The sequence below is a fragment of the Trachurus trachurus genome, assembly GCF_905171665.1.
Source record: "Trachurus trachurus genome assembly, chromosome: 8".
Lineage (NCBI taxonomy): Eukaryota > Metazoa > Chordata > Actinopteri > Carangiformes > Carangidae > Trachurus > Trachurus trachurus.
This window is the reverse complement of record NC_139905.1, coordinates 8,322,759-8,335,056: the sequence shown is the minus strand read 5'-3', so window position 1 is coordinate 8,335,056 and position 12,298 is coordinate 8,322,759. Positions and strand designations below refer to the sequence as shown.

The 12,298-nt window shown below is 44.6% G+C and overlaps 1 protein-coding gene across 1 annotated transcript in view; it reads left to right on the top strand.

The window, feature by feature from the left end:
- shank1 (SH3 and multiple ankyrin repeat domains 1) overlaps nt 1-12,298 on the top strand; it is a gene marked incomplete at its 5' end in the record, with an annotated part of 84,404 nt that overhangs the window by 49,216 nt on the left and 22,890 nt on the right. The window contains one exon of the mRNA XM_083977752.1: nt 12,020-12,102. Within this exon, the coding sequence (XP_083833878.1) occupies nt 12,020-12,102 (83 nt within the window). The remainder of the gene's footprint in view (nt 1-12,019; nt 12,103-12,298) is intronic.

The window sequence follows — 12,298 nt, the reverse complement described above, 5'->3', positions numbered from 1 at the left end:
GACATAGTAAGAAAAAGATAAAAAGATAAAGTACAAGATTCAAAATTCATCTCGACAGTAAAATATTTACAACATTTGCTTGTTGAATAAAAAAAACGAAAAATTGAGATGATGTACAGCTGAACAGGTGGATGAAAGAGCAGCACCTCCCTCAGCCACAGAACTGAATCATCAGTGTATTTTATTATTGTGTAAGAAGAATTCAACTTTTATTTTTATTTTTTGCCTCCTTTAGTCCAACATATTGGTCCGGCCTCCTGTTCAGCCCGCTGCCTCTCACTGGCTGCTGCTGGTGGTTATATATATGTATATTTATATTTTCAAGCCGTGACAGACAGTTATAACGAGGCCTGATTACTGAAACCTGGCAGTGCGAGCGAGATGAACCGCTTTAACTTGATAATGTGCTGTGGTGATTTCATTAACACGAGGAGCGCGAGGGGGACGGAGGGGTATGATGATGACTTGGGCAGCGGCCCTGACGGATGACAAACAAATGGAGAGATGTGATGCACGTCTGTCGTGCCCCTGCACCTCAGATGTCGTCTTAATCGACGCCTGTTTGTCCTCGGCCTCCTCCCATCTGCTCCTCCTCCTCCTCCTCCTCCTCCTCCTCCTCCTCCTCCATCATCTCTCACAGCCTCTTCTCTCCTCAGGTGGCTGCATTTTATATTATTAATATTCCCCACCTTTATTTTTTTATTACGAAGGTCTGCAACAGTCAAATTCAGGTCAGTCAGTCTGTTGGGGTGAGACATGCTCCAAATATTTCAAATCAGCAGAGACTAATAAGACGAACGAAAAGGCAACGAGAAACCTGAAGTAAAATGGGATTTATTGTGAAAGGGAGGGAAAAGACTTTGGAGGAAACACCTTTAACTGCTCACACGTGATTGGCCAAAGATCAGTGATTGGATGAGAAGGAGGATGAGCCACTGTCACAATGAGGTGAAAATAGATTTTCTACAAATCAGTTCAGGTCACTTCGTTTTTATTTTATTTCACACAAATCACAAGTAATAAAAAAAATATACAAATGTGATTAATAGTGATGCGCCCAAAGCCTGTGAGCAGGATCCAGTCACTACAACAGTTTCAGACACAAAACACCTAATTAACTGGTTCCAAACATCAGTCTACTGTATATATATATTGATTAAATAGGCTAATGTCATATATAATCAGCTATAAATGGTTGGTCAATAACATCTCAGTGGAGTAACTAGTTCTTCACAAACACAAGTTTGAACATATTTTAATGGCAACTGTTGCTTTAAGATCTTTTTAAAAACAGATGGAGGAAGTGACATTTTGAAAAGTTTATGTTTCTTTCTCTGTATAAAAGGCTTTTTTGCTAAATGTTGTCTTTTTTTTTAAAAGAATAGAAAAATACTTTATTAAAATACTTTATTCATCACCCTGGATGGAAATTCAAGTTGTTTTCAAGGTGAGGTAGGGTTGATACATACAGGCATTATACAGTAGATAATACAGATATTACACCATAATATTATAAGTATAAGTTGTTTATGTAGAATCTGTAGTTTTTTAAAGATAACTAAGTCAAGTATTGCACCATATAGTATTACACTTATCAATATGAGGCTAAAACTGGGGCTGATATGTGATATAAACTATTTAATTGTTTCAATTTTTAAACTTAGACGTCAAATACCAAATGAAACGTCTTTACAACATTTAGGAAAAGAAACAACTCCTGCAACCTGCAGAAAACACAGGTGAATATTGAAACGCTATAGCTGCAAATTTAATTTCAGCACCAAGTGTGTTTCTGTGTTTACTTGTGATTTCCTCGTTTCTTTATGCTGCTTATGTTTCGTCAAATGGGTGTCGATGTTTTTTCTAGTTTTTTTCCCATTTGTTGGGGTTGTTTGTCTGTTTTTCTTGTGGTTTCCTCAGAGCTGGTCTGTTGCCTGCTGTCGCAAAAATTAAATGCAAAAAAAAAAAAAACATTTAAATAATTTTTCATCGGGGTAAGAACCTCATCTATTAATTTACATAATCTTCTGGGATGAAAAACATACATTATGTAGAGCTGAATCATCTGCTGTTGAACAGAGGAGCATGCACTGACATACTGTATGTGACTGAACCCACTGTAACTGTTTAATACCAGTGTTTATGCAGCGCTGCAGAAGTTTCTGCTGTTGTTTGTTCCTCCGTCGAACAGATGAAAGCTGTAAAAAAAAAAAAAAAAAAAAACCCACAGTTCATCCGCTCTCTGTGTCCTTGCCACAGATGCACTGAGCTACTCACACACAATCTGTACATGCTGCTGCTCCTCTGCCTGCCCACATGAGACCGTTTTTGGGCCAACAGTGGGTCAAATAAGGATGAGCGAGCACACAGCTTGGAGGAGAAGCTCCAACGCTGCTGCTGCGGCGGCGGCGGCGGCGGCGGCGGTGGCGTTGCTGGTGCTGCTGGTGGTGCTTCTGGTCCGCCGTCGCCTCTTCCTCTCCTCCTTTTCTTTCTCTTTCTTTCCTCCTGTCGCCTCGCACCTCGTGCATATGCGATGCGACACAACAGTTGGCTCACACGGCTTCAGCGTGTTTTGCAAAACTTGACTTTGTGTGTGTGTGTGTGTGACTTCGTCTTAACTCGACTTTGTGGCTGGAAATCTGCAACAAGAGCGAGAAAAAAAAACTGCAGCAAACACGACGAGTGCTGCTGCTACAGTACAGGACGGATTAGGCAACACAAACACACAATCATGTGGACTTTATGTACGTTTTGCTCTCCTGATCCCTCCCCCACCTCCCTCTCTCCCCCTCTCTCTCTCTCTCTCTCTCCCTCTCTCTCTCCTCACACATGCACACACACAAACACAGATACTGTACACACACACACACACACACACGGGATCACAGCGGTGTAGCCTGACATGCAGGGAGGGAAACAAAAAGGCAGAGATGAGAGAGGACAAGAGCTGTGATCGTCCTCGGATGCAAGAGGGAGAGAGGGAGAGAGAAGGAGAGAGAGAGAGGGAGAGAGGGGGAAAAGAAAGAGAGAGGGACGTCGAGAGGAAAGGAGGGAGAAGGAGGAGGGAGGAAGAGGGAGGAGGGCAAGTCGACGGAGGACAGCTCTTCGACATACGGGGAAGGAAGGAGGCTCTGGCTAAGAGATGATGTGAGTGTCTATTTGAGAGAATCTGTATCTCTCTCTCTCTCTCTCTCTCTCTCTCTCTCTCTCTCTCTCTCTCTCTCTCCTCCTCCTCTTCCCCCTTCCGCCACTCATCCACCAGCTGTTTCTCTGTCCTCTCTCCTCTTCCTGTCTGCGTCGATGCGTCCCCACACCCCCCCTCCTCTCCTCTCCTCCTCTCCTCCTCCACCACCACTACCCCTCCTTTCCGTTGCTCTACCCTCTCATTCATGCTTTGTTTACAGCTAATGTGAGGAAGAGAAGTGTGTGCATGTGTGATGTGTGTGTGCATGTGCATGTGTGTGTGTGTTAGAGGCTGGAAAGAGAGGAAGAAGAAGAAGGGAAAAAAAGAGAAGAGAGTGGTGGGTTAAGAGTGATTTAGAGACACGTGGGGTCAATAACAGTCACAGCAGGAGGATCTGACGTTGGTGTATAAAGGAGTTTTTTTCTCTCTCTCTCTGTGTAATGTTACATAACAATGATTTAACTTGTCCTCTCATCGTTATGTCACATGATGATGATGATGAAGATGACACCTTCTTCTAGTCTTTTAACCCCCCCACTCCCCTCTACTCCCCCTCTACTCCCCCCCTTTCTCTTTTTCTCTCTCTCTGTCTCTCTCTGTGTGATGAGTTATTCCAGTCAGGACTGTCGCTGTGTGGCAGAGACTTATCTCAGCAGCATCTGTTTTTATGAATGGGGGGAGAATCATGACAGTGATAGATGCACAGAGAGAATACTACACATGTGAACTATAGGAGGAGAGAGAGAGAGAGAGGGGGATGAAACAGGATGGAGAGAGAGAGAGAAAGAAGAAGAGGAAGAAAAAGAAGTGTGTATGTGTGTGTTTGTGCATGAAGCCCCCTGCGAAGGAACCCAATCACCCCTCTCTCTTTCTCCTTCTCTTTCTCTCTCCCCCTAAATTACCTCATTTCTCTCTCTCCCTTTTTTTAAGCCACCTTATCCCCCCTCCCTCCCTTCCTTCCCCCCTGCTCCTCCCCCCCCCCCCCCCCTCTCTTTTCTCTCTCTCTCTTTCTCTCTCTCTCTGTGTCGCAGTCACAGCGAACCATCTCCATCTCTCTCTCTCTCTCCCTCTCCCTCTCATTCCTCCTCTCTCTGTCTTAAGTATGAAGGGGCTGGGAGAGCTCGGCCCTCTCCCTCTCCCTTTCCCTTCTTCTTCCTCCTCCATCTCTCTCTCCTCTTCCTCCTCTTCCTCCTCCTCTCCTCCTCCTCCTCCTCCTCCTCCTCTCCTCTCGCGGCTCGCGCTCGCTGCTGCTGCTGCTGTCTCGCTGGAAGACGAGAAGGAGAAGGAGCAGGAGAAGGAGGAGGAGGAGAGGGAGGGGAGGAAATGGCGATGGGGGCATGCGGCGGCGGTGGCGGCGGCGAGGAGGATCTCTCCCTCTCCCTCTCCCTCTCTTCTTCCTGGCCGTCGCTCGGCCCTGTGAATCGGAGCGTCTGGTTCATTTACAGGTAGCTGCCACGGCTTTTTATACCCCCCTCCCTCCCTCCCTCTCTCTCTCTCTCTCTCTCTCTCTCTCTCTCTCTCTCTCTCTCTCTCTCTCTCTCCAGTTGTCGGGGGAGATGTGTGTGTGTGTGGTGGTGAGGGGGGGAGAGGGGGGAGGAGGGGGGGGGTGCATGCATGTGGACATCATGGACGGCGGAGCAGCAGAGGATCGATGAGATGGATTGACAGATGTTGCAGCGTGTGTTCGCAGACGGACGTGTTTGATTCAGTGTCTGAGTGTTCGTGTGTGTGTGTGTGTGTGTGTGTGTGTCGGAGCAGTGCAGCCGTTCTGTGTTTCGCTGTATGAACGTGTGTGTGTGAGACAGAGAAAGAGAGAGAGAGAGAGTGTGTGTGTGTGTAGCGTTTTCTTCCTCTGAATCGCTCTCTGAACAAACGTCCTCTAGCAACGCTGCACCGGCACAAAGTGAAGCTGCTGCTGCTGCTGCTGCTGCTGTTACTGATGTGCAGATTGATTACATGTTTGTTTGTGTGTGTGTGTGCATGCGTGTCTGTGTGCGTTTGTGTGTGCAAATGTGTATATAGTATGTGTGTGTGTGTGTGTGTTGTATGTGCATGGACGGTGTGTTTGCTGTTGTCGATCATAACAGGAGGGGACGGCAGGCAGATGTCTCCTCCTCTATTGGCTGGGTGATCACATGTGCCTCGTGTCATGTGTGTTTTCTGTATGTTTACCTGTATGTGTGTGTGTGTGTGTGTGTGTGTGTGTGTGTGTGTGTGTGTGTGTGTGTGTGTGTGTGTGTGTGTGAGTGTGAGTGTGAGTGAGAGAGAGAGAGAGAGAGAGAGAGACTGAAGCCGACAGAAAGGAAACAGCGCATGGTGAAGGAGTTTTAACGATGCAGCATGCATGACAAGTTCCAGCTTCTCTCTCTGGCACCTCTACGGAAGCCCGCTTGGTCCAGCTCTTAGTCGTTGTTGCACGGCGTCTCTTACCCATGTAGCATGAGATGAGACTCGCTGCTCAGGCTCAGCCGCTCGTATCTGATGACAAACGCTGGGACGCTGAGGAAGCAGTGACACCGTCGCCATCCGAACCTGCTCCTCCTCCTCCTCCTTTCCTGAGCTTCACACAGACCGAAAAAAAACTAATTGTCTATGAAGTGTGTCTCCCTCAAAAACAAGCGTGAATATGAGTGATCAACTGGGTTAAGTTGCGTTACAAGTTCAGCAAAGCCTGCAGTGCATTTCCCTCAGTCTAGTTCAGGGGGTGTCAAACTCATTTTAGTTCAGGGGCCACAAACATTACAGCGTAATTTGATCTAAAGTGAGCCGGACTAGTAAAATAACAGCATAATAACCTTTAAATAATGAAAACAGTGCTTTGTTTGTGCAAATAAGTGTATTATTAAGATATTTAGAGTTAGTGAACTGTCCTTTTACAAAACATTATGAACATCCTGAGAAAAATATGTGCATTTTCAACAATATTCTGCCTCTTCTGTCTTCTATGTACTTGGCAAATTCATCCCACGGTCTAATTCATGCAGTATTTTACCGACTGATGAGGATGTGAATATAAATACCTACCGATATGTCGACTGACAAACTGTTAAATAAGGTCAGATGAGACCAGAGTTCAGGTGACTTGCGTTTGCTCGTTCTGTACAGGTTAGTCATTTATCTACTACAATTTTAACACTTTTTACTTGGTGCTATTTATTCATTTTTCAATGCACCATGTTTTTTGCACTATCCGGCGCTTTGTATGATATAGATGTGCATATCTATTCTATGTGATCGTGTGTAATTGCATGCTCTGTGTTACTTGTGGCGAATGGCCCAGAACAAATTTCTCACATCGTGGGACAATAAAGTTAATCTTAATCTTAATCTCACACTGGGATGAGTTGAATGAATGAAAACTAGGCTGCCTTTCCCCTGTGGAGGCCTCGTTAGCTCCTGCAGCCATGTAGCCTACGTATCCGGGACGCAGAAACTAATATCACTTGAAGTTGATGAGATCCTGGAAGACAGCGGAGCCGCAGAGTAGTGGTAGTAGTAACTGACGCTAGGTTGCAGAGGACACGACCTCCTTGTCATCACACAAACACAAACAGACACCCGGAGGAGCGAGGGGTTGTGCTGTCGGGGGATGTCGGTGTAACTAACCCACATACTATGACAGTTATGATCTGACACATCCTCATATGACGGCGAAGGCCACTTTGCTCTCGCTGACTGTGCTAAAAAGAACATCCTGCATTTTCTAGAGCTGCTTCGCCGTCGTCACCTTTTTTTTTTTTTTTTCCTGAACATTACACGATGCTGATGGATTAATAGAGGCGGCTAACAGGGAGTTATAAGGCTCCATTTGTTTAAAATAACCCAAAACATCAAGCCCATTACCTCAGAGCTCATTATTTACCTCGGTGACGGATGTAGTAGTTTGTCAAGGGTGTTTTTTTTTTCATGTGGTCCCTGGTGTATGAAATATTAGAGGAGGAAAACTGTGCAGAGCCACTGATCATACAACTAAGTGCAGAAATCAGATTTGCTGTTGGTGTTAAGTCGCCTGCACACAGACTGGATTTCTACGGTTGTGCAGCTCAATAATTGAATGAGTTCCAGTGACCTGTTGCTGGTGTTGCCTGCAGGGACAGAGCAGACCCACAGGGTGAATGGGATGCATTTATAGCATACCGCTGTCTGATTTACCTCATCTCAGTCTGACAGTTTTAGACTTCTTTAGACGGATAAAATGCAGCGTTTTGTTTCGTTTTTTGTTGTTGTTGTCACCTGTGCTCTCAGCGCGTTTGATCGTCTGAATTAAACAAAAAAAACTCTCTAGCAGTATGATATTTGTGTGAATGTGTACAGTGTGTAGCGTATGTTCATTTATTCGACTTGGCTCTTCGGAGCGTTTGAGGCCTGGGCTGGGCAGCAAGAACCGAACAGAAGAGGACAAGAATAACAAAGAGACAGAGCCTTGGCAGAGACGGAGAGGCTCTCACAGCCTGTGGAGAGTGTGATGCACTCAGTCGACTGAATGAGAAAGATCATGAGAGGGGTGGAAGGAGGGAAGGAGGGAGAGAGGGAGGGAGGGGGGTGATTAGATAAAAAATGAGTGAATGATTAGAAGTTTGGAGAACAGGGGGTGGGAGGGAGGGAGGGAGAGCCAATATAGACACAAGTATGGAGGGGGCGGAGCCATGAGGATGGGATGGGAGGATGTAAAAAAAAAAAAAAATTGAAGAGAAAAAAGAGAGAGAGGGGTGAACAGATGGAGTGGGCCGGGACTATTTTGGTGCACGATGGGATTATCAGCATGTGGCTACAGTGTGTTACAGCTGACACGGCATATACACCTCACTGTGACTCACTGACTGACTGAATGGCTGCTCGCACGGCCCCGTTCATTCATAACGACGCCGCCGGAGTCGCCACTGACACCCGGTCCTGAGGTCCAACTGGACCAAAGAGGAGGAGAGACGGTGCAGCAGGTCGTTACGTCTTGTTTCCAGGTGACATCTAGTGGTCGCAGTGATTATGACAGGAGCCAAGAGAAAAGTGTGGTGGTGACGAACTTTCAGAGTCATTAAAATGCTTTAGGAGTTCCAGGGGGGGTCCGGCTGGCAACGGATTTTCATATAATGGCGGCGGATAGAGTTCAAAACACACACTATGAAACATCCAGATACCTCCATACTGCTCGTCTGTACTGACCCAAGTGTCCTGAAGCCGCCACATGAAAAAGTTGTTCGAAAAAAATGTATGTGATCTCTGTTTTTATCCTTGTTGTAGCAGTAGCTTCCAGTGGCTCTGTTGATGTTTGTGCACATGCGCGAGATTTGCTGTGAGATGTTCGTTCGTCGTTGTAAACCGTTGGATGTATGATGTAAACACGGAAGAACATCTCACGCAGCCACTGGGAGCTACTGCTACAACAAGGATAAAAACAGAGATCAAATACAACAACTTTTTCATGTGGCGGCTTCAGGACACTTGGGTCAGTACAGACGAGCAGTATGGAGGTATCTGGATGTTTCATAGTGTGTTTTTTGGACGATTCTAAACTGAACTCTATCCGCCGCCATTATATGAAAATCCGTTGGCAGTCGGACCCCCCCTGGAACTCCTAAAGCGTTTTGATGACTCAGAAAGTTCTCCAAACCCTTCCTTGGCATGACGATGAGTAGAAAATTGGTGAATTATCGATTTTGGGTGAAGTATCCCTTTAATGTCAGGAGGAGGTTGTGGATCGATGGGTAGGACACAGGAGATCGAGGTTTGTTTCCCACATTAAGACAGAAATGTAGGTTGTGTCTTTTATCCATGAGCATTAAACAACGTTAACCATGATGTTGTTATTGTAACCATCCAATTGACTTTAATGTTGCGTTCAAGATGAGTGGACGCTGTTTTTACAGCTTTGTCCGTCCCACAGGTGACCGACTTCTTTCATTTTTGTGAAAAATCATTCAATTAATTGGTTGCAATAGGAGTGGGAAGAGGATTTCAAGCAATTTAGTAAAAAATGCTCCAGAATAAGATCTCCAACCCCACCTTTAAATAGTTTTTGTGCCTAAAGCTAACCAAGACATGGTCCGTTAATGTTAACCATAACAACCACAGCCTCATGTTTATAAAGGTAACCGTGACAACAGATGTCCGGTCCGGTACACATGATGCCGTCTCAGGAGACTCTCCTACGGATCGTATCAGTGGGTTTAAAACTGTGACCTATACAGTCGTCTAAGGTTTAAGGGACATGTTGGACGTGGTCCAGCGCCAACGTGTCTGACACGTCTGACCTTTTATGTTCCAGTAGGACAATGAACGTATTAATGAACAGGACTCGGACTCGGAGCCCAGAGGCCCCCGTGGACGAGAGGCTCTGTTTGATGTGACTGTTTCTCAGCTTTAAAAAGACTTGAAATGATCCTAGAGACAAAGAAAACTAATGTAGAGACACAAAACTGAGTTGCAACCGGGCGCAGAGACGTTGAAAACTATCACAAAGAGATAAAAAAAGAAAAAGAAAAAAAGACTGCAAAGGAGAAGAAAAATGACCAAAAAGACGTCTCTGTGACTCTTGTTCTTATGTAAGAGCATAATCCATAATCCGTCCATGTTAAAGGGACAATGAAAGCCCCTTGTCATTAACACATAGGACACAACTCAGAGAAAAGCTAACACTAGGAAAGGTGCATTTTGTATATTTGCCCTATTGAATCCATCTACACAACAATATACAACTCACATTCTTGTGATCATCTTCAAACATTCACAAGTGTATTTAGATAAGTACTTTAAAACATGTTGTTGTTGTAGCTGCTTTGTAAGTAGCTCTGTCGTCCTGTGCAGCGGTTCTCAACCTGTGGATGTGGAGTGTGAGAAGATTGATGAAGATCTCCTGGTTTGAACTTTGACTAATAACTGAAATAAAAGCACCTGAGACGTTTAGTCTGTGTGGAGGAACTCCTTTTCATTTGTTACGTGACGAGAGACGTCGATAATTTTTTCTTGTGAGGGTTCAAAGGCCAAAAAGGTTTACAACATCTGGTTTGTGTAGGTCACAACTTGTCCACCAGAGCGTTTTGGAGTTGTTGGATTGTGTATTTAATGAGTTTGATGAGGGAAACCAAGAAATCCCATTATTAGCCTCCGTAGCGTAGCTCTGAGCAGCTCGCGGCTCTGATCCACCGTTCTAAAAATAGCTTTCACCGACAATTAAAGGTAACGAACCTACTCCTAAAACTAAAGGGATTATGCAATGGGCCAATTTGCCAAAATGTTGAACTATCCCTTTAAATGTAAACATCTTAATAATGTACTTGTACTTCCTTGCACTTAAACAAAGGGAAACATTTCTAGTGTTGGTTTATCATGCTATTATTTTACTGGTCCGGCCCACTTGACATCAAATTGTTCTGTATGTGTGGCCCCCTGAACTAAAATGAGTTTGACACCCCTGTTTTAGCAGTAGGAACAGGAAGTGCAGTGTGTCTTGATGAATCCAAAACTCGACACACTCGGGTACAAGTGCATCCAGAATTGGACTGGAGTAAATGTTCTGTGTTGGTCTCATCTCTCTGGTGTCTCTGAGCCCCGGCACCGAGCGGTCGGGCCTCCACCTGCGAGCAGCACACGGAGCGCCGTCCTCTGCTGTCAGTGACTAATAGCGAACCATTACATGGCTTGGCTCTGGTGTGTGTGGACCTACTCAAGCAAGTTTCCCTGCGTCCAGTTTTCTCGCTGTTGCTCAGGCAACAAGCAAGCAGCGCCGTCATTACTGTATATAGCTTCTCTAACTGAGGTTCTGGTAGAAACCGGCTCTGGGCTCGCTGTCAAAAAAAAAAAAAAAAAAAAACATACAGTAAAACTCTGTTCATGTCCCCACTGAACCGTGGACACTGTGACATATGTTACAGTTTGATGGTGCTTAGAGTTTAACTGACAGTGATCAGTTTTTACATTCACATTACAGAAGTATTTAATGTCATCAAATCATTTTACATTATTATAGATGCTTCTTCTAATAATATTTATGAGCTCAATCCATCCTTTTATCTACACTAGATATATAAATTAAACAAACTATATAATTTCCATCATCTTTAAAGAAGATGACAGTCGCCAGTTCAGATGTTCTTACATAAATCTAAATCTGATTTTCATAATATTCAGTTTTTACTTTATTATAGCAGATTGTAAGGTAATACTTTTACTTTATGGGCCCTGTGTTTTTATTTTATTTTATTTTTCCAAAGTGCTCAATAACTGCAGAAATGGTCGCAGCCTGAAGCACTTGATTGCACTGGTCTTACTTGCTGCACGCATTTACAGATAAATATCAGCTAACGTCTTTAAAAGACATTAGAAAGAAGGTTTCCAAGAAATTAAAATTATAGCGTTATCATTGTTGTTTAGAAATAACCTCCCTGCCTATAAGCACTTGTGCTCGACCTGGATGGAAAACATCGTGAGGTCGAGGAAAGACGAGAAGAAGAGAAAAGAATCCAACTGCATTTACACTGAGCTTTTCTTAACACATCAATATACCACACTAACTTTATTATTCTTTTCCTAACCACAAAAAAACAAAAAATACAAGTAGGGAGAAGTTGAGCTGTTAATTCACCAATGATATGTGGAAAAACTGCTTTCAAATATTGCAGCAGCAAGGAATTGTGGGACGGCATTTTCTCCTCTTATTTCGTTATCTCAAGTGAGGTTCATTGAGAAAAAACAGGAAATGAGCACCAGCAGGATAAAAGTTGTGATTTACGGACTGACGATCGCGGCCGAGGTTGAATCTGAGGATGTGTTGCTGCTCATGTCCTCGTTGTCTTCTGTCTCTCATGTCTCTGTGTCTCTGCTGTGTCTCCTCTCTGTCAGTGACTATATAATCAAGGAGAAGACAGTGCTACTGCAGAAGAAAGACAGCGAGGGCTTCGGCTTCGTGCTGCGAGGGGCCAAAGGTGAGAGACGCTCTGATCACACGTGATACAACCGGTGATGTAGGATGTGCAGCGCTGACGCCTCCTCTCCTCCTCTCCTCCTCTCCTCTTCTTCCTCTTCTTCCTCTTCTTCTTCCTCTCCCCTTCCTCTCCTCTCCTCTTCTTCCTCCTCTTCCTCTTCCTCTCCTTTCCTTTCTTCTCCACTTCCTCTCCTCTT